The 26857-nt window shown below is 41.6% G+C and overlaps 1 protein-coding gene across 2 annotated transcripts in view; it reads right to left on the reverse strand.

Annotated features, from left to right (window-relative positions):
• unm_sa1614 (un-named sa1614) overlaps positions 1-26857 on the reverse strand; it is a 48211-nt gene that overhangs the window by 8924 nt on the left and 12430 nt on the right. For both annotated transcript variants that reach the window (XM_052569169.1, XM_052569170.1), the window contains exons 7-24: positions 25651-25736; positions 25160-25235; positions 23278-23364; positions 20109-20209; positions 19767-19836; positions 18838-18925; positions 13386-13434; positions 11837-12000; positions 10569-10702; positions 10320-10411; positions 8723-8909; positions 8285-8370; positions 7991-8106; positions 7598-7665; positions 6472-6579; positions 6094-6328; positions 5839-6021; positions 5639-5702 (exon numbers count right to left, since the gene is read on the reverse strand). In XM_052569169.1, the coding sequence (XP_052425129.1) occupies positions 5639-5702; positions 5839-6021; positions 6094-6328; positions 6472-6579; positions 7598-7665; positions 7991-8106; positions 8285-8370; positions 8723-8909; positions 10320-10411; positions 10569-10702; positions 11837-12000; positions 13386-13434; positions 18838-18925; positions 19767-19836; positions 20109-20209; positions 23278-23364; positions 25160-25235; positions 25651-25736 (1994 nt within the window). The remainder of the gene's footprint in view (positions 1-5638; positions 5703-5838; positions 6022-6093; positions 6329-6471; positions 6580-7597; positions 7666-7990; positions 8107-8284; positions 8371-8722; positions 8910-10319; positions 10412-10568; positions 10703-11836; positions 12001-13385; positions 13435-18837; positions 18926-19766; positions 19837-20108; positions 20210-23277; positions 23365-25159; positions 25236-25650; positions 25737-26857) is intronic.

Here is a 26857-nt window from a genome sequence, read left to right on the forward strand (position 1 = left end):
ACAGTTTTGGCTGTAACTCGAGTTCCGCCGAGGGCGTGGTCTTCGGTCCACAAGCACTTACGGTCATTCACAGTTGCGTCAGCACTCTGAGACCGTGGAACAGCCCGGATATGTTCAGCCCAGGAGTTATTTTCTCTGCGAACGCGATCTAGGCCGGGGAGCAGTGCGTCTGGGCCTGTGGTCGGAGTCACAGAGAAGGTGACACAAAACCGTTTGGAATAATGGAAGCGGTGTCCTATTATCCCTGCAAGCCTTTCGGTCGAAATTGGAGCGGAAACATGTACTGATTCAAACCGACAACACGTCTGTGGTCTCGTACATAAATCGCCAGGGCGGCGTGCGCTCCAGAGCTCTATTCAAACAGGCAGCGAGTTTCTTGTTGTGGGCGGACCGACACTTAATCTCCATAGGAGCGTAGCACATCCCCGGTACTTTGAACCGTGGAGTGAGCATGCTTTTGAGGAACGGGATTCCTTAAGGAGATGTTGGCTTCACCCAAGATCAGATCTAATGATTTGGGAGGGAGGAAGTGGATTGTTTGCCACGAGCGAGAACACGTTTGCTATCTCACTCCCCCTTGCTGGGAGATGCTCTGACATCGCGCTGGCCGGAAGCCAGGCTTACACATTCCCTCCTGTGAAGATTCTGCCTGTGTTGTGCAAAATCAGGGAGGAGAAAGCATCAGTTATACTCGTGGCCCCGAACTGGCCGAATCAGCCCTGGTTCGCGGACCTGAGAGAGTTACTGATGGCTCCCCCATGGCGAATCCCCCTCAAGCAGGACCTGCTGTCTCAGGCGAATGGCACAATATAGCACCCCAGCCCCGAGCTGTGGAACCTTCATGTGTGGCCGCTGCGGGGACCCTAATGAGCGGGACACTCTGCACTGACGAGTGCTAAACACACTTACTGAGACGCGAGCATCATCAAACATTCGCTGCTACGCGCAGAAGTGGTGAGTTTTCACAAAATGGTGCGAGAACATTTGTATTGACCCGGGGACCTGTTCCGTGTCGGATGTTTTGCGCTTTCTACAGCACAGTTGGATAGCGGGAGTTTGAAACCATCCACGCTGAAGGTGTATGTGACCGCTATTGCCGCTTTCGTTCCACGGTTACGGGTAAACGATCGGTAAGCACGCTCTGGTATTCAGTTTTCTCAGGGGAGCAAGTAGATTGTGTACTTCATGGCCGCCCTCCGTGCCGCCGTGGGATTTCGCTCTAGTTTTGAGGGCTCTATCTCTTATTACCGTTCGAGCCATTAGCTTCGATTGCGGTTAAGGAGCTTCCCTGAAGACTGCCTTGCCTCTTGCTCTCGCCTCAGCGAAGTGCCTTGGAGAATTTCGTGAGTGTTTGGTGAACGATATTGCATTGGTTTCGGGCCTGGCGACTGTAATGTCACTCTCCGGCCGAGACCGGGTTTCGTTTCGAAGTCACTCAATACACCGTTTTGTTTCCCTGCCCGCCTTATCTCTTGAGCCGTCAGCCTCGCGTGACGCTGATACTCAGAGCGCCGGGACCCTGTTAGGGTTTTACGGATGTATATGAATTGCTCGGCCGCCTTTCGTCAGTCGGACCAGCTGTTCGTGTGCTTGGTGGATGTAATAAGGGACGTGCTGTTTCTAAACAGAGACTTTCTCACTGGATCGTGGACGCTATCAAATGCCAGGGGAAGGATTACCCCCTCAACATCAGAGCTCATTCTGCGAGGACATTATAAATGCTTCCTGATGGGCCTGGTCTAGAGGTATTGTCTGTCCAGTATTTATGTTTTGCTGCTGGCTGGTCTTCCCAGAACACAATCGCCAGGTTTTACAAGCTGGATGTACCCTCTGTAGCGTCACATGTTTTTCGGTGAGTTAAGTTTTATTCATTAAAGCTGTTATAACCAGCTATACAGTAGTTACCATGGCTGCTAACTCTGTGTTATGGTTAAATGGTTTATGCAGCAGTCACCGCGAACGCCGTCGACTCTGTTTAACTCTCATGCTTGAGTGCTTATTGCTTTGTGTCTGCCCTGGTTAGTGCAGATTTCGTTATATTGCTTGAAGTTATGCATATTTTGTTAGGGTCGGAGCAGATGTCTCATTGGCCTAGTTCCGCCTATCAGATGCAAGCACTCTTAGCGACACGGCCATTGGATAGAACTGTACTGCTTGTGTGAGGGTGATTGACTCCGTTCAGGGCTTATCTTCACTGCTCTCACGGCGGGATTTTATACAGTTCCCATATACGTCTTAGCTGACGTAATGTTGAGTTACCGCCTCGAGAGGGAACGTCTCCGGTTACTATCGTAACCTCGGTTCCCTGAGAGGCGGGAACGAGACATTACGTTAGCCGCCGTGGTCGCTGTTTGATCAGCTGTGCTAGCGTTCAGTCGTGATTCTGACGTAATTTTCGCGCCCATGCATTTTATACTGCACGCTTACCCGCCAGTATTTGCATGCTTCGCGTCAATTGGCCAGCTGTCCCCAGCTGGCGTTAGCCAATAAGATTTCAGTGAAAGTGGAGAAGGGAAGAGTTCCCATATACGTCTTAGCTGACGTAATGTCTCGTTCCTGCCTCTCAGGGAACCGAGGTTACGATAGTAACCGGAGACGTTCAGCTGCATGGGTTAATCTGCTACCGAGAGGACAGAGATACAGCACTGTCTGGTAAGACTTTCGGGGGTGGCTTGTATGAGCACATAAACAAAGAGTAATGTAACAATGCTGTAGTAGTGACAAAACACTGTTCATCGCTGGTGGAGTTTATGTTTGTAAAGTGTCGACTGTTATATCGTTCACGGCCTGCAAACACCAAAGACGTGCTTCGCGAGCTGTACAGCACCATCAGCGAACAGCAAACAAATACCCCCTTAGACTTTTTCATAATAACCACAAAAATCTCAACCACACATACGTCAACGACACAAACTTGGACATTTTTACCAAAGTTCTACCAAAATGTGAACTTTGTTTACAAAACAGAAAAGAACGCATACAAGGCTGTACCCCGCACCCCCCCCCCCCCCCCCCTTGGGTACTCGGATCACATATCTGTTATGCTAATTCCAGCATGCCGACCACTCCTGCAACTCGCCAAACCGGTTCAAAAATATGTTTAAAGCGGCAGCCACCTACAACAACAACACAGACCTGCAGGAGTACACTGAATCTGTGAGTGCTTATATCAAAAAGTGCATTGATGAGGTGACAGTCACCAAGACCATTACCACACGTGCAGACCAGAAGCCGTGGATGACAGCAGAGAGCTTCTAAAGCCCAGAAGCATTCAGTTTCTCAAAACAGCAAGAGCAACAGCTGTCCTGTGGCATCAAAAATGCGAAATACAGTCAAATGCTCAAATAATCAACAATCAGTTCGCTGAAAACAGAGACACACGGAGGCTGTGGCAAGCCATTCAGACCATCATGACTACAATCCCCCGCCACAGGCCTGTGATGACGAGTGACGACAGATCCCTCCTGGATGCACTCAAGTACTGTCATACTAAAAGCTGTCTGAATAATTGTTGGTTGATTGTAATCCATTACACACCTTTCTATCAAAGTTATCTAACATTATCAAGCTGAATTGGTTCTGTGAGTTCTTGTCATATTTTATTACTATCTTCTAAACTATAGAAAATAAACTTCTGATAATGTTAGAAATGTTGAAGGTGTCCGAATACATTTTGGTTTGACTGTATCTATTTTATAAATTAAATTAACCAGGTAACATTATACATACTCTTCTGGGTTTTATACCCAATATTTAAAAAATTAACAAATGCAATAAAAATATCGGTATCAGTACTCCGTATCGGCAAGTACCAAAAATTAAAGTATCATATTGGGTGAATACTGGAAAGTATGGTATTGGTGCATCCCTAATATCTAAGATTAACCCACGCAACGCTGCAGGTCCTGACAATATACCTGGCCGTGTACTTAGAGACTGTGCTGGACAGTTGACAGATGACCTAACAGATAACTTCAACACCTCGCTGAGCCAGGCAGTCATCCCCACATGTCTCAAATCCACAACAATCATACCAGTACCAAATAAATCACCAGTGTCCTGTCTAAACGACTAACATTCCATAGCACTGACTCCAATCAGCATGATGAAGTGCTTTGAAATGTTGACTCTATGGTGGTGGGTCTCATCAGCAACAGTGATAAAACACACTACAGATAGGAAGAGGCAATGCTGACTGAATGACGTGGCACTAACAACCTGTCCCTCAATGTGGGGAAGACAAAGGAGGTTGTGATGGATTTCAGGAGAAACTACGTTGACCACCCCCCACTGACCATCAACAGCTCGACTGTGGAGAGAGTCAGCAGCAATAAATTCCTGGGGGTGCACATCACAGAGGATCTCACCTGGACCACCAACGCCAAGTCACTCTCCCAGAAGGTACAACAGCACCTATACTTTCTCCGCCAGCTGAGCAGAGCAAGTCTCCCTCCACCCATCCTCACCACATTCTACAGGGGCACCATTGAGAGTGTGCTGACCAGCTGCACCACTGTCTGGTATGAGAACTGTAGTGCAGCAGACCGCAAGACCCTCCAGTGGACAGTGAACACAGCTGCAAAGATCATAGGTGCCCCTCTCCCTTCCGTCCTGGACATTTTCCTTACACGATGCTCCAACAAAGCCAACAGTATCATGAAGGACCCCACCCATCCCTCCCACAGTCTCTTCCAGCTCCTACCATCAGGAAGACAATACCGGAGCATCAGAGCCCGCTCCGCCAGACTGCTCAACAGCTTTTTCCCCCAGGCTGTGAGAGCACTGAACTCAAATCATAACACTTTCTTCTGAAACCCCACACAAGACCACTACCTCCTGAAACATGGACCATCTCACCTCCTCCATCCCCCAAACAAAATCTGTCAGTAGGTTAGTTTTTGTATAGGTTTATACTGTTTTACTTCATTGTTGTAGGTCTGTATTTATGTACTGTAGCACCTTGGTCCTGTGAGGCACAACATTTTGTTCCACTGTATGTTCACACATGAAGCGGAATGACAATAATGCTCAACTTGTCTTGATCATTTGTTCATAATTAACAAATGTTTATTGAGATGATGGTACAGTTGACATTACAATGTTTTATAAGTGATTAATAATATATTAACTGGTAACTTAACTAATAACTATTAACCATTTACTAAGGATCTGTTTGATTATATCATGATGCCTTTTTAAGACAACTTATGACAGATTTGTAAATCATTCGTTAGCATATTACTTAATAATAATTTGTGAACGTAAAGTCATGTTTTGTAAATGATTAGTTAAATTATTTATAACTTAATCTATAAAACAGATACAAATATTAACAAATCACTTATTAATCATTTATGAATGCATAGTCATGTTTTGTAAATTATTAGTTCATCATTAACTAATTACTTGTAAATTATTAGTAAATTAACAAAACGTAGACACATTTTTAGCATATAACTTATTAATAGCTTATGAATGTTTTGTAAATGATTAGTTTATCATTATTTAATCACTTATAAATGACTTAGAACTGAACATTATAATAAAGTGTTTCCCTAAATCATTATATTTGCCTGTTAATGCTTTTATTTTAAAACATTGTGAGATGTCAGCATTTGTGGCTTCAAAAAGCACTTACACACACTTCTGGAAAGGTGAGTCTGTACCACCGAAGCTTCTCTGACCAGCAGGAACTCCATAATCTATACAAGAAAGTTAAACAAAACTTATTTATACAGCTTGTAAACATGACAATAAATTATACACGCAGGGCTTTCACACCTATTGACCAGTGAATGGGAACCATCTGACATGCATCATTCCAGGTTTGTCACGTACCTGTTGGTTCCTGCCTTGTAGAGTGGGGGCTGGGGGGCATATGAGGGTCGGGCTCAGAATAGGTGCGCTTGTGTCGGATGATAAGAGGGGGAGGAGGGGTTCGTTTCTTACTGCTACTCACTTCATGGGACATCCAGCCATCAGGTGAGCTCATAGGAGGGGGAGGAGGGGGGATGTTTGGAGCTGGAAAGGACACGAGGAGAGTAAACAAGACTGTAGAAGAGAAGAGCAGAGAAAAGAAGAGAAGTTTCCCACCTCTGACTCGAGGTGGCAGTGGTGGTGCGGGTGATGAAGGGGGTGGCGGAGGGGGACTGTCAAGGCTACGTGTCTGAGAGTTGGGACTGGCGTACACCTCCCTCCGGTTTTCTCCCCGGGCCATTGCCAGCCTCCGGCCCACGTTGAACAACCCCCCTCCTCCAGCATGAGAGGCAGAGCTACTGTGATACAAGCTGAATGGCCGTCCTAAACGCTCCTTCTTCACTGGGCCCATCTACAAAAATGGACCATCACTGTTACACATTGGACAATGAATTGCATGATACACAAATATGGTGTTTTATGTATTATGCTTTAGAACTTTATGCAAGAATATTCTATTAAGTTATGATTGGAGTAGTTTTCTCATGTTGTTACCTTGTCATCTAAGTCATCGTCACTCTCATAGAGGTCATCATGCCGGAGTCTCCAGTCATACTCCACGTGCACGTGCATGTTGAACAGGTTGTTCTGTGATTGGTGGATCTGAACATGACACATCATTACTTTGACATGTGGATCAGTGACTTTTTGACCAATTCCTTTTAACATGCCTTCTGGGTATCTGTATCATTGGATAATTTAATTTTAAAGATCAGTTGAGCGATACTCAATGAATGCTCAAATCAGCGTACATCTACAAAAAGTTTTTTCATTATTATGTACCCTTTACTACTGGGGTCAGAGATTTTTATTCTTTATATGATACTTTTTTATTATTTATACTTTATTTTTATTCTTTATGTAATACTTTTATTCAGCAAAGATACACTTAATAAAAAAAGCATAGACATTTAAAATGTAACAGAAGATATCTATTTTAAATAAATAAAAAATGTTTTACTTTTAATTCTTTAAAGAATCCTGAAGGAAAAACAAGAACAACTTTTTCAGCATGAAAAAAAACTATAATGTTTCTTGTGCATTAATTCAGCATATTAGAATGATTTCTGACAAATCATTTAACAAGACTAGAGTAATGCTGAAAATTCAGCTTTGCCATTCACTGGAATAAGTTCAAATATATTAACATAGAAAGCAGTTTTTTTAATCATAATTATATTTCACAATATTATTGTTTTTTTTACTGTATTTTTGATCTAATGAATGCAGCCTTGATTCGCAGAGACTTTCAAAAGAGACTTTCAAAAACATTACAAATCTAACACAAGTTATGAATGGTAGTGTATGGTTTAGTAACACATTTTTTCTAGCTATAGTAATTATAGCTATTTATATGATAAAATAAATTACTCTACATTGTGATTTCCCGGCATGGTTTTAAAAGAAATCCTTATCTATTAATCAGTGTCTAAAAAGCTACTGAAATGCATTGGCCAAAGTGTGTGGGAACCCCACTTATAGAAAAAATACCATGACCTTGATACAGCACTTTTGAACATTTGGTTCAATAAAAGTGAAATATACAATTCACACCCACATGAATATCGTAGAAATTAAGACTTGTTTTAACAAGTCACTGCTGAAAAGCTCTTTGACTCACCAGCTCCTCGCACAGTGTGTGCTTCAGTCTGCGAGCCATGTCCAACCCTGTCTCTCCATTATCATTCTCTATCACAGAACAGCAATAATCATCAGCACAATGATCTTCCTGCTCTCTAATCAACTCATGATGAATGAGCCAACAGCCAAACCAGCCAACAGAAGAACATAACAAGCTTCCTTCCTTTAACAATGACTAATAAGATACTGACAAAGCCCTATATAGTATCAATTAATGTTAAATCTGACGTGTGTATTTTTTTTATTTTAAAAACTTGACCTATTACAACAGAGACAACTTAAAATTGAAAACTGGACAAGTAAGCAAACACATTATTAAACATAAAAAAAATCAAAGTAAAAAATGTCTTTGAGGTTTGAGGGTCCCACTCACTGATATGAGTGTTGGCCTTGGCTCTGAGCAGAAGTTTAAGGCACTCCGTTTTATTGTGCTGACAGCAGTAATGCAAAGCAGTGTTCCCCTTCACAGTTTGAGCATCCAAATTATTACTGAAACAGCAAAGAAGAAGAAAAGGCAGTTGTGATGAAGATAATCCATATGTGAATCTACTTTGAGGGTTAGTTCACTGGAAACTAGTGAGTAAAACTCAGCCTAATTTTCATTTTTGGGTGAGCTAACCCTTTAAGGCCACTTTCAGAATAACAATGCCATTTTTTTCTAACTAACCAGTTGTGGAACAAGAAGTCAGCCACATGAAGTGAAGTCCTGTCAGACAATAGGACGGCTAGGTGTAGTGCAGTTTCTCCCTTTTCCTGTCAAAACATAATATGCAATTATATGCAAAAAAAGGAAATAGTAGGTTATATATTAATGTTCTGTCCCCATGTAAAGGATAGTACCCCATGTCGTTCAAACCCTGTATGACTTTCTTTCTTTTGAGGAACGTAAAGGAAGATATTTTGAAGAATGTTAGTAATTAAAGGGTTTGGGTGGCCACTGACTTCCAGTGTATGGATAAAAATAGTCAATGGGAACAGAACTGTTTGGTTACCAACATCATTTATTTATTTAGAGTTCTGCAAAAGAAATTAAGTAATACAGGTTTGGGTAGAGTTCTTTTTTTAGGTGAACTATTTTTCAAGCAGGAAATTTGTATCTGCTGACCTGTAGGGGACATGGCAGTGGCAGGCTGAAGTCCATTCTCTCAGCGTAAAGCTGTAAGAGGCTGAACACATCCCGACTGTGCACAGCGTCCTGCAGATATTTGCGTTTTGTTTCCGGTGAGCTGCAGCTACGCTGTGCAAACTGCCACTCCATATACTTTGAGAGTATGAAGTCCTTACGTACGGCCCTGAAAATAACACCAACTATTTTAATACACTGCCTTTTTTCGGTTATCAATTATGGCAGAATTAATTAACAGATGGCAATACCCATAAATATGTTTTTGTTTTTCATCCAGTGAAATTCAAAAAAATAAACATCTCTGCCATGTAGAAACAACATAACTGGAGCTCTCATTAGTGCAAATCTCCTCTCTTTTCAGGGTACCATGTTGGACAGATGTGGGTTGAAACACTACAGAGACTGCCATTAGGAAAAAAATCCAGCCCTGATCTCTGAGACAGACACCAGCAGATAACAGCTGCGAGAGCTCTTAAAGGGGCCACGTTTTAAGAGTACGCCTGAAGTCAACTCAGTTATGTTAATCAAAAATCCAAGGATTCGTGAACAGAAACAGCTGTCATGTAGTTTTACATGACCATTTGCAGCCTCTCTCTGATCATTAAAGCTGCACAGGCTATTTTTGCTGCTGGATTCTTCTAGTATTACAACTACTGTTCAAAGGTTTGGAGGCAGTAATATTTGTTTTTTTCTTGAAAGAAAGTAATACTTGCATTCCACAAGGATACATAAATTTGTTTAAAAATTACAGTACAGACATTTATAATATTGTTACAAAAGATATCTAATTTTAAAATAAATGCTTTTCAGTTTTCAGCATTGATTACTATAAGAAATGTTTCTCAAACACCAAATCAGCATATTAGAATGATTTCTGAAGTATCATGTGACACTGAAGACTGGACTGATGGATGCTAAAAAAATAATGTTGATATCAAAACAAGGAAAATCTTAATTTCCATGTTTAGTCCCTCTACACCAACATTTTCCATACTGTCCAAATGTGTGTAGTTCTCCCAAACGCGGTCAGGGTTGGGTGGTGATGGTAGAATAGGTATCCGAAATAAATGTACAACGGAGTGAACTAAACATTTCCTCTTATATACCACCCCTAAAGAAGTTAAGTTATGAATACGAATGTTATTTCAGGGCTCTGTGGAAGAATCTAATAATAGCTCTATTAGTTTAGAGCAGCTAGTGAGAGTAGTGTAAACAACCATACATCCTTCCGTTGATCGTGACAGCGGGGTAAATCAAACTGTTCAGTTTGAAGGTTAAAGTAATTTGGATCTACCTCAGCTTTCAAATTACTTTTATGAATGATCAATTTAAAACAAATTTAAAAGCTCTGCACCATCTGCAGACAGGTTAATTGTGTGCAGACAGGTTACGGCCGACCCAGTCGAGAAGAGTGCTCTTTTGAGGGGAAAAAAATCATAATTGAGAGGGAATTGAGTGATACGAATGCTATGGGAAATGCTAAAGACACCCGGTGCTATGGGGACACAGAGACTTCGAGAGCTGAAACCATTTGGCTCTCATTTGAAGAGCTATAACAGGGCTGCTCATCACTCACATGCCACTCTCTGCTGACGGCTTCACAGAGGGACTGGGAAGCTTGGACTCCACTATTTCATTAAAACCGGAATTCCCCACATTTCTTGCCAACTGAGGAGCAAAAGAGAGAGAAAGAACCATAAATCTGTGGGTAGTGGTAAAGATCATAACAAATGTTTTTATACATGAACACATTTAAGTCAAACCTGCTACATTAAACAGTGTATGAATTAATTTTTCTCATCTGTTTAGCACTGTAGATCCTCACCAGCAATTCTGAAGTGCCTAGTTTGTCCAGGGAAAGCGACTGTATGCGTGAGTAATGTACACCCATTTCCCGATGGATCCCTGAGCACTCAATACACGTCAGGATTCCTAGGTTTATAGAGATCCAAGTCGGATCTGAAAGGAAAGAATATAAGGAAAACACATTATCAGCTGCTGAAACGGGGGTAAATGAAGGCTTATTAACAATATATACAACCTGATTGACAAGATTACCCATTTAATTAGATTACAGATTATCCCTCATGTTTTTAGTATTGAAGTATCACTCATTTACATGGAACAAATAAAGTATGTTGTAAAAAAGTAACCAATAGGGAGCCTCATAAAAAAGTTACTGTAAGGTCAGATGTTATTGTTAACTAAAGCTAAATCCAAAAACTAAAACTACTTAAATAAATAGTTTTAGAAATTTTGACTTGGCTATTAAAGCTATATCCCATATTAAAGATAGAAAGCACATAATTACTAAACTATAATACTTAAACTTATAAACTCAAATCAAAATGAAAACTGAAAATATACAAGTAAAAGGTAACTCAAAATAGTAATAATTACTATAATAACACTGGCCCAGTGTAAAAGAGCTCCAGTAATATTCAATGACACATACGCATGCTTTTTGGAAAGGAGACAAAAGGTGCAGCCGAGGAAAATCTGAACTCTCCAGCCAAAACGTCAGCATTTCTTAGAGGAACCATGCCAATAAATCCTGCAGGCCATTCGCCCGTGTCCACTCGCTGGATTCTAATTTAATTAAACATGATTTATGCACAAGCATTGGAAAAAACAGCATGAAAACATGACCAGCTCAGGTGCTAGATGGGGCTCATTTCCAAAGCATTTTCCAACCCTACTTAGTTTCTATTTCTAAACCTGTTTGATTCCAAGCACGCAGTGTATATATAAACACAAAGAACTTTATCATATAAGCACTGTCTGTGAGAATTGTTCATTCTCCTTGAATTTAGATTTTTGGGGCTAAAAGTTGAGCAAACTCACTTTTTACTTTTGCCACATTTCATTTTTACAGTCTTCTGGAACAACTTACCAAACCTATTAATGACTCACAATGTTATAACCTCTGTAATAAACAAGGGTGTAATAAAATATTTAAGGCTGGGGGAACTACAGTGTCAAATTGTAGCACTGTAACTAAAAAAATGCAGCTATTCTGAACATTTAGAGTCTACCTATATAAAGTGCATGTCCAAAAATTTTTGTGTTACTGTAAACACTTAATTTTTGCACCTTGGGCCCCACAGTCACAGCAAACGTTGTTTCCAGGCAGACGGCGGATATCCTCAGTGATGGCTCGTGTCAGATCCTCAACACTGTTTTCCCCACTTGGCTTCCTCTCATCCAGAGCCACATTTAGAGCTTCCTGCTTACTGTTTGTAAGCACTGATATCCACCTATTTTTAGTAAGGTGCAAAAATAAATATAACCATTAGAGGGCGACAAGACACTTCAGATCGAAATAACATCAGCATTCCCAGGTGGCACCATGTATGAAAAAGTCATTTGTGACTAATAATGATCCTGCTCTAAGAGGTTTCATCAGAGTTCATCAGCAGTTAATGAGAAGACGTCCTTGGTCACAGCTCAGGGAATTTTTGTAAACAGTGCAACGCTTTGTGAAATTCTATTTAGTGAATACTGTAAGCTCTTGGATTCATTTGTAAAAAGGTGCAGTATAATGTGACTATCAATAATCTCTTCACTCGCTCCTCTTCAACTCTGACATTTGGCTGAAGATGGAAGCCTGGGCTGTGAGCACTTCACTCATTGTACAGACAGCCACATCAGAGGAAGAAATGTTACATATTTTTGCTTTCTCTCCAAGAGAGGAGACTCTGTTACTTTGTCAAGATGGAAAGGTCAGCTTGAGGGAGGTGTGTGTGTGCGCTGAAAATTATACAAGCTTTTTCCTATCTGATGCCGTCCACACATTCTCATCTGACAGTCACATGGGTGGACTGAGACAGAGTAAAAGCTTTTCTTTTTAAAGAGCCCATGAAATCCGAGTGACCGTGAGCTTTGAGATCATCTTTATGCAAGTGTATTTATCATTTTTATATACACATGCATTCAAAAGTTCAGGGTTGGCATAAATTTATGTTGTTTTTAAAAGAAGACTCTTGTGCTCACCAAGGCTGTGTTTATTTGATCAAAAATACTGTGATACTGTAATACTGTGAATTTTTGGATTTAATTTATTTTTTCTTTACTGTCATTTCAATCTAATGTGTAGCATTAATGTCTATAAACCCAGACTTTTGAATGGTAGTGTACACTTTGAAATGTAGTGCCTTTCTCACGGGAAAACTGACAAAAAAAAAAATGTTTTAATCATTTTGAGAATCAGAATGCATGGCCCATCCCTTGCATCACACTAGAAAGTATCAAATCATAGTTCACAACTGGGATGTAATCTAAACCCTGTTGAAAATTCAAATAAAAAGCAACAAGCTCTTTGAAATTTCTGTAAAAAGGAAGCATAAAATAAGGAGTAACCAAAATTTCCTACTCAGACTTCCTATTTCAGGAAATACAATAATGCGTTATTTATAAAATAGCTCTGTATTAATTCAAGACACATTTTGTGTATATTTATACATAAATGTAGTATGAAAAAATAGTTTGTGTTGCTTTTTATTGCTTGAAGTTATGCGTAATTATGGTTAAGTGAATCATCCAGATACATAAATGCTTGAGAGGGTTCTCTAAGGTTGAAATATCAACACACAGGGCCATTTGAATACATTTGTTGCTGTGAATAAACTAAAGAAACACTTACGCCACACAATCAGATTCATCCTCTGCCAGAAAATGGTAAGTGCGATTATCTAAAAAAAAAAGAAAAAAAAAAAAAAGAAAAAAACAACCCTCATTATTCCTGGCAAATTCACAATCCATCCTCAGCCGTGTAATCAGCAAACAATCAGGAGAGAGAAAACAGGTTTGAGGTCTTTTGTTCACATACAAGTGGCAGGAAAGAACGTGTCTAGGTTACGTATGTAACCCTAGTTCCTCGAGGGAACGAGACGCTGCGTCGAAACGCTTTGGGGAACGCGTTTAGCGTGAGCGACTCTGAATATGATATCTAATCTGTCTTATAGAAGAGTGTGACGTCACGGGCGAGGTGACGTAAGCGACCAGGAAGCTATAAAGGCATGAGCCGCACAGCTGGCTTCAGCTTCGAGTACCAGCAAGCGCCGACAGGGGTGCCGGGGGTATGGCCTCGAGACGCAGCGTCTCGTTCCCTCGAGGAACTAGGGTTACATACGTAACCTAGAGACGTTCCTCTTCAGGAACTCGAGCTGCGTCGAAACGCTTTGGGGAACGAGTACCAACGCTGCCAGACTACCAAACCCCTGCCTAGTGTGTATCCGAAGAACACAGCTTAGGACGAGGGGAATGAAGTGCCTGGAGTGACTGGCATGTCTAAGCCATAGAATCTTTCAAAAGTAGAAGGCGTGGAAACCCCGTAGCATTGCAGATGTCCAGCATGGACGCACCTGCTAGAAAAGGCCTTGGAGGCCGCCATACCCCATGTAGAGTGAACCTTGGCTCCCGACAGCGGGGGACGACCAGAGGGCTCAGAGTGGTGTTTATAGTCTCAACTATCCAACGACTAGTAGTCTGCTTAGAAGCAGGGAAACCCCTCTTGGGGGGACCGCAGCATGCAAGCAATTGGTCCATTTTTCTCCACAGGGCAGCTCTGTGGGCGTATGCATCCAGCGCTCGAGCTGGACACACACAATTTAGCTTCTCTTGGTCGGGCTCCCGAAAGGGAGGAGGACAGAAGGCCTGCAGCACTACAGGTTGTGGTGTGATAGAGGGCACCTTAGGAACATATCCCGCTCGAGGGTATATGAACACTTTGGTCATGCCAGGCGCAAAATTTAAAATAGGTAGGGGCCACTGAGAGGGCCTGTAAATCTCCTACTCTCCTCAGAGAGGTAATGGCCAACAGAAAGGCAGTTTTAAGAGTCAGATGTCTATCTGAGATATCTTGAATCGGTTGAATGGAGATTTGTAAAGAGCCTCTAACACCACACCCAAGTCCCACGGGGGAATACGGGACCGTACTGGAGGTTTCAGCCTCAGCGCAACGCGGAGGAAACGTGTAACTAGGGGGTGTCTTCCCAAAGACTGGCCATCGAGAAGGGCGTGGTAGGCCGCAATAGCCGCCACGTAGACCTTCAACGTGGAGTGGGTCAACCCTGCAGAGAGCCTAGCCCGTAGAAACTCCAGAACTGTACCAACCGGGCAGTTTGCTGGGTCTAACTGGCGGTCTCTGCACCATGAGGTGAAGAGTTTCGACCTCAGGGCATACAGTTTCCTCGTTGAGGGAGCTCTGGATTGGAGAAGGGTCTCAACAACCTCGGTTGAGAGACCGGCTGCTAACAGTTGCGCTCCCCCTCAGGGGCCACACCCACAGCTTCCACAACTCCGGGCGAGGGTGAATTATCATACCCTGCGCCTGCGAGAGTAGGTCTGTCCTGATCGGTATCTCCCACGGAGAGCCGTCGAGGAGTGAGACTAGATCTGAGAACCATACTCGGCCCGGCCAGAACGGGGCTACTATCAACAGACGGACCCCGTCCCGGCGTACTCTCGCCAGAACTCCCGGGAGCAGAGCGATAGGGGGAAATGCGTACAGACGAAGCCTCGGCCAAGTCTGTACCATGGCGTCCAGTCCCAGAGGAGCTGGATGAACTAGAGAGAACAAAGGGGGCATTGTTCTACTTGAGCCCTGCCAAATACTCTCCATATCTGCTTCACTACTTCTGGGTGAAGACTCCATTCCCCGGGCCTCAGCCCCTGCCTTGACAGTATGTCTGCTCCCGTATTTTGTTTCCCAGGAATATATACTGCTCTTAATGAGAGGAGTTTGCTTCTGGGACCACACCAGGATCTGGTGCGCCAGCTTGTACAAAGGGCGCGAACGCAGACCTCCCTGGTGGTTGGTATAAGAGACCACCGATGTGTTGTCGGTGCGCACCAACACATGGTGACCCCTTAGGTCTGGGAGGAAGTGCTTCAGTGCACGATAAACTGCTAGCATTTCTAGACAATTGATATGCCATGTTAGATGGCGATCGCTCCGCAGACCACGGGCAGGGTGGCCACTCATTACTGCACCCCAGCCGGTGAGGGATACGTCCGTCGCTAGTGTTACACGGCGACAAGGAGCTCCCAGCACCGGGCCCTGTTTCAAGAACCAAGGTTTCTTTCACATGTCTAAGGCACGTAGGCAGCGCCGCGTGACCTTGATAGTGCAAAGTAGATTGCCCCTCGGGGAAAATCCCTTGGTCTTGAGCCACCACTGTAGGGGTCTCATGTACAGCAGGCCAAGAGGTATCACGTTGGACGCAGCTGCCATCAGACCCAACAACCTCTGAGATTGTTTGACAGTGAGTGACTGACCTTCTTTGCCTCTCTCGACTGAGATGGGATCGACTGGATACGAGCAGGGGACAATCGTGCCTGCATCATGGTCGAATCCCATACTACGCCTAGATAGGTGGTTCTCTGAACCGGAGAAAGCACACTCTTCTTGGCGTTCAGTCTCAAACCCAGCTCCCCCATATGTGCGAGAACGACACCTCGATGCCGAGCCACAACCTGCTCTTGACTGAGCTTAACTCAACCAGTCGTCGATGTGGTTGAGAATGCGGATGCCCTGCATGTGCAGGGGGACCAGAGCCGCGTCTACACATCTTGTGGACATGCGGGGTGAGAGTGCAAGGCCGAAGGGAAGTACTCGATATTGGTAGGCTTTGCCCCCGAAAGCGAACCTCAGAAACTTCCCATGTTGTGGAAGGATGGAAATGTGGAAGTATGCATCTTTGAGATATATTGTAACAGACCAGTCCTCGGACCTGATCTGATCTACAACATGCTTGATTGTGAGCATTTTGAACTTCAATCTCATAACTGAACGATTTAAGACCCTCAAGTCTATAATTGGACGCAACCCCCCATTCTTCTTTGGAACTGTGAAATACCAGCTGTAGAACCTGGACTCCCTGTCTTGAGAAGGGACCACCTCGATGGCCTCCTTCTCTAATAGGGTTTCACTTCCTGTTCCATAACCAGACCCTGCCCGGGGCCGACCATCGTCGGAATGACCCCGTTAAATATCGGCGGTACAGAGCCGAACTGAATAGGGTAGCTTTTTCTACTGTGTGCAGGACCCATTGAGATACATTTGGCAGTAGTTTTCACGCTGCTAAATAATCTACTAAGGGAATCAGTCTCTCGAGGCTGACCTCTGGTGCAATAGGCCCCCGCAGGGGCAGCGAGCGTCTCAGCTCCGCTACGCGCACGGGCGGGAAATACTGAGAATGATGCTCGCTGGGGACCGCTGCGCCCTGGAACACTGGCAGGGTTGGCAGACCGGCCCCCAGAGGGCGCTGAGGCGAGACGGGAACCGTGTAATGCGGTGTACGCCGCTCCACCCCAGTAGGGGCCGCCCTCTGCAGTCGTGACCGAAATGTGTCAGGACTTCTTAACCGAGGGCCTCACAGCCTGAAGTACGGCCCTCAGATCCGCCTTCGGCTGGAAAAAAACCCTGGTCGCTCTGACTACAGACTGGGAGGGCTGCTCTCGCCCAACAGCCCCTCCAGTATATATAATTTCTCAGAGTGAGATAAGTGTCATTATATTCCTCAGAATTTAATGCAAACAAACAATCAGACGAGTAAACACGGTCTGCATTGTTAATATAATTCATATCTAACCTCTCATAGTCAGATAGATACTGAATTTAATTCCTCAGAATTAATGCAGTTAACCAATCAGACAAGTAAAGACGGTCTGGATTTGGTAAGATTTACATCAAAACTGAAAATGATGTAGTACACGCGCAGCCTCGGCAACACGCGAGCCGCATAGTCACACAAACAATATAAATCTCCTCAGAGATAAGTAGCTGCAGCTGCGAGTTCACAGAGGGGGAAGGAACCGCTTCGCGTGCTTCCGAACCTCGATGAACTCTAAATCTAGGGAATACGGGTGGAGATAGGCAGAGCCGTCTTCGATCCGTCCTAGATATGCGAGAAGCACAGTCAGCCCCCTTATTTTTATTTATATTTCGAGAGCTGGCTGCGTGAGCTGCCCTCCTCATTAATGCTGCTCGTTATACAGTTAGGCATAATATGTTTGTGAAACTGATGCTTGTGTAACTGTTTGTCTGTGCAGCTGATGTTTATGCAGCTTATGTTTGTGCAACTGCGAGCTCATCGACGCCCTCCGTTTTAATCTCCTCGGAGAAAAAAAGGCGGTGCGTCACGGCCGTCACTCGGGGGGAAGGACCGAGCACTCGGGCTTCCGCACCCGGAGATCGGGCAGATCTGGCGGGTGAGGTAGGAGATAGGGACGCGCCCGTCTCCCTACCCTCCAGCAGATCTATCTGCGAACCCAGCGAGTGCAGGCGCCGCTCCGCCTCGGCGAAAGCAGGACCGACACCGCGAGGAACGCTGGCGAAGACTCCCCCTCGAGAGAGTCCTCCGGGATCGAAGTGTCCACACTGGCTTGTTCCAGTGCAGGCAGTCGGCTCCCTCAAGAGCCGAAACAGCGTGCCTCAATCCCAGGCAGACCGCGCACAGACCATGTATTCTCACTCGTGATGAACACACAATCTGAAACGCGATCTGGATTCGCCTTTCAGATGTCTCGTCTTAGCTTTGCTCTTTGACTATTGCTTACTTTTCAAGGAGCTAATAGTGACAAACAACAATAAATAAGACTGACAAGACAGAATGACGTGCATACACAGAGCGCTTGCTGAAAACGCAGAAGCTGAAGCCAGCTGTGCGGCTCGTGCCTTTATAGCTTCCTGGTCGCTTACGTCACCTCGCCCGTTACGTCACACTCTTCTATAAGACAGATTAGATATCATATTCAGAGTCGCTCACGCTAAACGCGTTCCCCAAAGCGTTTCGACGCAGCTCGAGTTCCTGAAGAGGAACAAATCATTTGTGCTCTAAAGGAAGTACTGAATTTAAACAATGCAGTTTTCAGAAAAAACATTTAGTTCACGGACTCCAGTATGTACTGCAAAACATGCCAGGATTGTTACGTAACATAATAATGGCACTAGAGACCTTAGGCCAAAATAATGCATGGATGCATGCAGATAAAATTAAGCAGTTCTCCTGAGGCTGGTATGCTTCAGCTTGACATGAAGATCCTGAAATCTACCTTGAGGAATATGCTGAGAGAGTGCATGGCTAACTCACGTGAGATGAGGTCAAAGCATTTCTTGTCTTCCAGACTTGGTTTGACTTGGCAGGTGAGGAGATTCAGTTTAGCTGGTGATTTATTCGGCTGCAACAAAACGATAGCACATCATGACTTACATATCATAACTAATCAAGACATTAATTTACATCTCATTTGATTTGTGTATGAGCATAGGTTTCAGCAACGGAAAATGCACATAACTAAACATCATGGAAGCATAAAATGTAAAATAATGAGATAAATATAAATAGTTAAATATGAAAGAGTAAATAAAAACTAAAATTATTAATAAAGAAACGTATCACAGGACACTAAAAATTCAAGTAATCAGTTGGCTGAAATTCAGCTTTGTCATCACAGAAGTAAATTACATGTAAAATTGTTTTTAAATAAAAAACACACCATTGTTATAGTATATTACTGTTTTATTGTATTTTGATCAAATCAATGTAGCCTTATTGAGCAAAAAAAAAAAACTTTATAAACATTATAAATCTGATTACACCAAACTTTAGAGATGTAGTGTACATATAAAAATAATAAGAAATCACATAACTGAGCAAATTCATACAGTCCAATGTGTCATATTCAGCATCCAAACAATTTCACAAAATTAAAAAAGACAGATCCACATATTCCAACACTACAATTCTTCTATCATATGCTTGTTTTTTAACAATAAAATTGTCCTAATTGGTCTGCATTGACCTTACAGACATTTCTGAGAAAAACATTCATTTTCATTTGGTACACTTCAAACCTGAAGAGTGCTTTACCAAAGTTATACCATGTTTTACCGTAGCAATACAGCCTGGACTGTAGAACTGAACATATGTCCAGGATGCATTTACATTTTATCACAAAAACCAGCAGAAGAAAAAAAATGCTTACTGCTAGATTTACCGCTAACGATGTGAGTACTCACAGTTCCATGAGCGATGGTAAGATAGCAGTTCTGCACGGTACATTTCCTCTTCTGCCACATCTTCCTCAACCTATCAGAGAAATGAGATTACAGCACAGCATCCACATCACATTCTCCTCAATCAACACACAGCTATATAGTGAATGCATGTGTGTCGTGTCCTACAGCTGCATCATCAGCATGAATCATTTGAAACGAAGGGCTACCAGAGCACTTCCGAAAGGATTTATCAGGGAAATCTTAATGAATGAGCAGATCATACTTCATGTTTGAAGAATGCAGGGTCCGGGAAAAGAACTCTGATAATATCACAACCATTCGCTACAACATCCATTCATTTACCCATCACTCCTCTTGTAGAGGTAGCCTGATTTCTCTGAGCCATATTGCTTGTTGCCTTGAAGCTGATGCATGCTGTACACAGTCTGTCTGCTTAGGGAGTCCTGCACAACAGAAACAGAAACAGGAATGTTTATATGTTCTGCTCAAAAAGCTTTGTTGATTTTCATTGCCACTATGCATGGGATATTGCACAAATAGTTTCTGTATCATTTAATTTTGTTTTTGTTCTTGGGAACAAAAATCTTCCCACTGCTCGTTTTCATAGAATGAATGTTGATATAAACCAGGGGGTTTCAGCTCAAAAAATGACCACACAAAAATACCATAAAATTAGTCCATATAACTAGATAAGTCACGGTTCACTTTCATTCTACAAAATAAAAAAGAGCAGTGTGAACATTGTGTGAAAAAGTCATGCAGGCTTAGACTGAGATGAGGGCAATTAAAGGGTTAGTTCAGCCAAAAAGGAAAATTATGTCATTAATGACTCACTCTCATGTCGTTCCAAACCCGTAAGACCTCCATTCATCTTCAGAACACATTTTAAGATATTTTAGATTTAGTCTTCTGTCCCTCCATTGAAACTGTGTGTATGGTCTACTGTCCATGTCCAGAAAGGTAACAAAAACATCATCAAAGTAGTCCATGTGACATCAGAGGGTCAGTTTTTTGAAGCATTGAAAATACATTTTGGTCTAAAAATAGCCAAAACTACGACTTTATTAAGCATTGTCTTCTCTTCTGTGTCTGTTGTGAGTGCATACACTGCAGTGTAGTAATATCCGGTTCACGAAAGAATCACTCGATGTAACCGGATCTTCTTGAACCAGTTCACCGAATCGAACTGAATCGTTTGAAATGGTTCGCGTCTCCAGTAAGCATTAATCCACAAATGACATAAGCTGTTAACTTTTTTAATGTGGCTGACACTCTCTCTGAGTTAAAACAAACAAATATCCTGGAGTAATTAATGTACTCAAACAGTACACTGACTGAACTGCTGTGAAGAGAGAACTGAAGATGAACACCGAGCCGAGCCAGATAATGACTCGTTCACAAGTCAAGAAATGTTTCTGTCGGACGTGTCCGATTCGAGAACCGAGGAGCTGATGATACTGCGCATGTGTGATTCAGTGTGTAGCAGACCGACACACACAGCGTCTGAACCGAACTGATTCTTTTGGTGATTGATTCTGAACTGATTCTGTGCTAGTGTTATGGGTGCAGGTAAACCGAAGGCTTGAATGTAGGGCAATCATCGCCAATGACGCCATTTCGTCGATTGCAAAAGAACCGGTGAACCGTTTTCTTCAACCGGTTTATTGAATAAACTGCCAGAAAGAACCGATTTGTGGAAAAGAACTGAAATTCCCATCACTACTGGTGATCTGACAATCGATGCAACCGGATCTTGACTCGAGAATGATCGAGTCCCTCGTTCGTTCATTATCTGGCTGGGCTCGGTGTTCATCTTCAGTTCTCGCTTCACAGCAGTTCAGTCAGTGTACTGTTTGAGTACATGAATTACTCCGGGATATTGGTTTGTCTTAACTCAGAGGGAGTGTCAGCCTCATTAAAAATGGTTCAAGAAGATCCGGTTACATCGAATGATTCGTTCACGAACTGGAAATTACTACACTGCAGTGAACGTGCTCACAACAGACACGGAAGAGAAGACAATGCTGAATAAAGTAGTAGTTTTTGCGATTTTTAGACCAAAATGTATTTTAGATGCTTCAAAAAATTCTAACTGACCCTCTGATGTCACATGGACTACTTTGATGATGTTTATGTTACCTTTCTGGACATGGACAGTATACCGTACACACAGCTTCAATGGAGGGACTGAGAGCTCTCTGACTAAATCTAAAAAAGATAAACTGAGGTCTTACGGGTTTGGTCTTACGACATGAGAGTGAGTCATAAATGACATAATTTTCCTTTTTGGCTGAACTAACCCTTTAAATGATGATCGCAGTTTGTAAAAGTAGGGTCGAATCTACTCAAGCTGAGGAGAAAGTCATGCAAAGTTCACACCATTCATGCAGAGAGGTACTAAAACTAAGAGGAAGTACCTGCTCACATTTATGATGAAGAATCAATACATGCAGGAAATGAATGATGAATGTCACTCATGCAACAAGTTTACATTAAATTAAATAAGGAATATTTTGGGTTAAATAATATTTAATATAACATATTTTCAAACCATAACTAAATAAATAAATAAATAAAAAATGTTACATAATTACATAATAGTAGTGTAAGAGTCGACAACATGCTGTTGACAGCTTAACATATGCTTAACACAAAATATTCCAAATATCAACAGCTTTCAGAAAATTCAGAAAAAAAAACATTATAATAAGATATACATTTTGCAGCAGAACCTTAGCGATAATATCACAAGCTAAAGTTTTTCAACTATAGTGAGAAATGTGAGGTGACAGTTCACAAGCAAGTGTTTACGGTTAATTACAGTTTGATAACATCACATGCTGATTAAAAAATATAAATATATCTTGACTCACTCTTCTGGACTGCTATTTTGTCAGTGGAGCATTAAGAAAAACAATTATGTTAATAGCTGCTCTTCACATTTATTCCAGTCATTTTTTTAAATTATTGTAGAAGATGATTGACAACAACAAATATACATTGATCCCCCTCCACCATAATCTCATTAAATACTTGAATAGGACTAACAAATTACTCCTTAAGACCTTGTCTATTTATTACCCTGACAAATTATATATAACACCATGCACTGCAACATAAAATGTTATTGATTTTCCTGGACTGAATCAATAGTGGTGGGTGAACTCTGAGACAGGAAAAACATAGAGAGGGGGTTAAACATACTGCAGTCCTACACAATACACAACTGAAAACAGAGCAGAAGTTTATTGCACTAGACACTGGGAAATAGTCCTTGTGACAACTTACCCCAGTCTCCACTATACATATAAGCCTTCAATTACAGTAAACCTTACATTGCAAGATCGTATACAAAGGAAGTGTTAGAAAAACCTGTTTAGAATTTGTAAGCTGAACAACTGGGAGTGTAATAGGTGAAAGCATGCATGAAAAATTTGTGTGAATTCCAAAGCAGGAAAAATGTGTGTGCCGTGGAACGGGAATGAGGTGCAAATAGAGTGTCATTCTTTACCTCTTTGAATTCAGGCAGCACAGCCGGTCTGAGCTGATCTCTGAGAGAACAGAGCTGTCTTTTCTCATCATCCTGCTTATGTTTGATCTATATAAACACACACACATACAGACTTAAATTCCTCCAAACACATCCTACACATCCTCTCCTCCTTGAACACTCCTTCAGCCGTGTTTTTTTTAAGTGTGATTACTTAGGCTTTGGGTTAAGACTATGGCTCTTTCATTAAGTTGTCTGTTACTCACAACTTCGCTGCAGCTGAAAGAAGGCGTCTGCTTTATCAGCCATAAATTTACTGTTACCAGCTGCTTACAGCTCAGATCTTTCTCTGATTGTGTCAGTGTGAGGTACACTGGCGAAGGCTGGTAACCTTGATGCGCCGTGATCAAAGCAAACAAAAACCACCGTTGACTAAAAGCACCTACATTTTTACCATCAAGAAAATGTGGTTCTGGTTGATTTCTAGCAGCGTTAATTTAGAACTATTTATATAGTATAAATATATATATATTTTTAAATACATTTTTAGTTATGTGATTTATTTATTTGTATTCCAGTATATTTTTTTATTTCAGTTTTAGTTTAGGTTTTATTTTTCATTTCAGCTTTATTAGATTTAACAAAAATGTTGTAACAGTTTTAGTTAACAGAACTTAAAACTGGATGCTTGACAGCTGGTTGAGCTAGGAGATCAGCAGATTAACCAGCTAAACCAGACCAAGAGTCCAACTAAACCAGCTTAATCCACATTATGATGCATAAAAAAAGTTTTTTTGAGCAGGATTAAATTTTACATCTAAGATTCATTTGGGTTTGTTAAGTAAAAACCAGTAACCCTCTTGGTTACATCACTGTGGGTTTACACATTTTAATACGATCGACTTAACTATTTTTAGCCTACAAATTATTGATCTGGGCTGACTATAAAAAGCACGTAGAAGGAGATGAAGGGACATTGAGAATGCACTGTGTTAGCTCGAGGGATGATGGGATGCCATAAAGACGCAGAGCAATTGCCCAAAAGTCATTGGCTGCTCAGCATGAGCAATCTACTAACTGAGACTGAGATATATTTGGCTGAGAATGAACAAAGGATGTGAAGGATCCTCAATAATTTTTCATTTAAAAATAAAGACCTTGCTTATGAGCTGGTATATGAAGAAATATTAATACGCCAGGGATCTATATGATAGCATGGACTGAGTGACTGGGACCAATGTCATGCTCATCCTGAGCTTCATTGCTGCAAAGTTGTGTTCTGAATACAGATTAGCTGCTCCACCACATGACCATGCCTCCCATTAACACACACACACACACACACACACACACACACACACACACACACACACACACACACACACACACACACACACAGGGCTGATCCTGTTTGTCTGAATGGATTTTGAGTACAGGGCCTAATCTATCAAACCGCTTGACAGATGCTATACAGGTTATCTGTCTGAATTATTTAAAGCCAGTTTAGAAATCAACACCTTTTTATGCATTCTGACCTTTCCTCGAGTAAGCCGTTACTCCCTAATTAAAGATAAACGCTCTGCATTTACAATTGAAATGTCAGTTTAGTACAATTATGCTAAATTTAAAAGCTAATGACCTGTCAAGTGCTAAAACTATTTGGACAGTTCTTCCCTATCTCAAACTATAGTCTTAATCACATCGTACTGTAAGAAACGGGCTAAATGGATGGAATCGGCTGGGTAGTTAGTAATAATAATAACTAGATAAAAAAAGACAAACTTCTTTTGTCTGAAATAGTTTGAAGTTTAAAGTAGTTTTAAAGCTTGTGAGATAGATAGATAGATAGATAGATAGATAGATAGATAGATAGATAGATAGATATATGTGCAGGATCACTCACAGCACTCAGCTGTCCTGTAAGGGCATCAATGTACTGCTTGAGTTTTTCTGTTGCAGACAGACACTCCTGAAAGAAACTGACGGGAGAGAGAAATTTTAATTACAAATCCTGCAAAAAAATGTTGTCAGTTCTCAAGGAATCTCTATTCCTCTCTCACGCTTTTTTCAGTGGTTTCGCACTCTCTCAAATTCCAGTCACACTCAAAACAGCGTGACAGACTCGAGCGTGGAGGGATGTGACTATAAAGCAAGGCAATCAGTCACACCACGCACACATTTAACACTGATGGAGATGGTGCCAAGCAGGCACAGGTGTGCTGCCCATCCCACAGATTTCTCTTCACACGGTTGACTTTTTTCATTTTGCTATGGTACGGCTCATGACATTGGACAGAATTGTTGGGGACTGAATATCTTGCTTTACAGGGACTTTTTGTCCGAAGTATATACAAGTGCATGATTATTCCAAAACCTTTTTTTTTCTAAACTTACTTGCATTGAGAGTAGTAGTGTTTGATGAGGTTCTGTAGCAGGTCTACTCCTTTCTTGGTTTTAATTTCATTCACTTTGATGAGGTACTGTTTATAAGGAAAACAACAAATGAGATTTAAAGTAATTTTCATTTCCATTCAGCAAGGAGACATTATCTTGGCAAAGGCTTTTTACATTGTTATAAAAATTATCTTTCAAATAATTATATTTTTAAAAAAGATGTAACCTTCTATTCATCAAAGAATCCTGAAAAACAGCATCATGGTTTCCAAAAAAACCTAAAGTAATAATAATAATTATAATAAGTTATATATATTTGTTCGTTTTTTTCACTCTAAATATGTTTTTTTTTTTGTTACCATGGATTTTTTTTTTAAACCATAGAAAATTCATAATTCTTGTCACCAGTGTCAATATAAAAAAAACTACTTGTAGTCTATAAAAAAATTGGAAACTAAAAGAACAAATTAATAAGAAAAGCTACATACATTGTATAATTTAATCAAATGCATAAAACACAAAATATTTTTTACCATGTAAACTAAATATATATTTATTTTTATTAAAGAGGTGGTGGACTGCGATTTCACTTTTTTAATGTTAGTAAGTTTGTTTAGAAAGTAAGTTTAATGCCTACAAAAACAGCTGGTAAGAGACTTCAACAAGCTTCTTCTGGGGGCTGTTACATCATAAACCTCTTTAGAGAAGAAGAAGATAAAACTAGGCGCGCATGTAAAAATCTGTGCACATATGAATCGCGATTTTGTCTTCTAACAATTCTAATGGATTCACAGTTTCAAAACCAAGGTTCTAAAGCAGTGGTTCTCAATCCTGTTCCTCATGTCGCCCTGCTCTCTCTCTCTCTCTCTCTCTCTCTCTCTCCGTCTCATTCAGATTGTCAGATCAGCTCCAACAAACTGTTCCATTTATACACTTATTTTCACATAGCAATGAGAAGTGTTATACATGGATGCACGTACGGTTGCTGTGCTGTATTAACGCTTTAATCAGGATAAAACTGGATGTAAACTGGATGTTCAGACATGCTCGAGGCGATTTAGTCAAGATCAGTGAGAGATTTCCAATCTTTTGTTGTTTGATTAACATGAATGACAGACGGTAAGATAATTAGACTGCTGTCACTTTAAGAAATGCCCAGGTTCAATATACTGTTACACATGTGTTTTCTTTCTCAGCAGTTTGCTGT

The sequence above is a fragment of the Carassius gibelio genome, chromosome B11, assembly GCF_023724105.1.
Source record: "Carassius gibelio isolate Cgi1373 ecotype wild population from Czech Republic chromosome B11, carGib1.2-hapl.c, whole genome shotgun sequence".
Taxonomy (NCBI): domain Eukaryota; kingdom Metazoa; phylum Chordata; class Actinopteri; order Cypriniformes; family Cyprinidae; genus Carassius; species Carassius gibelio.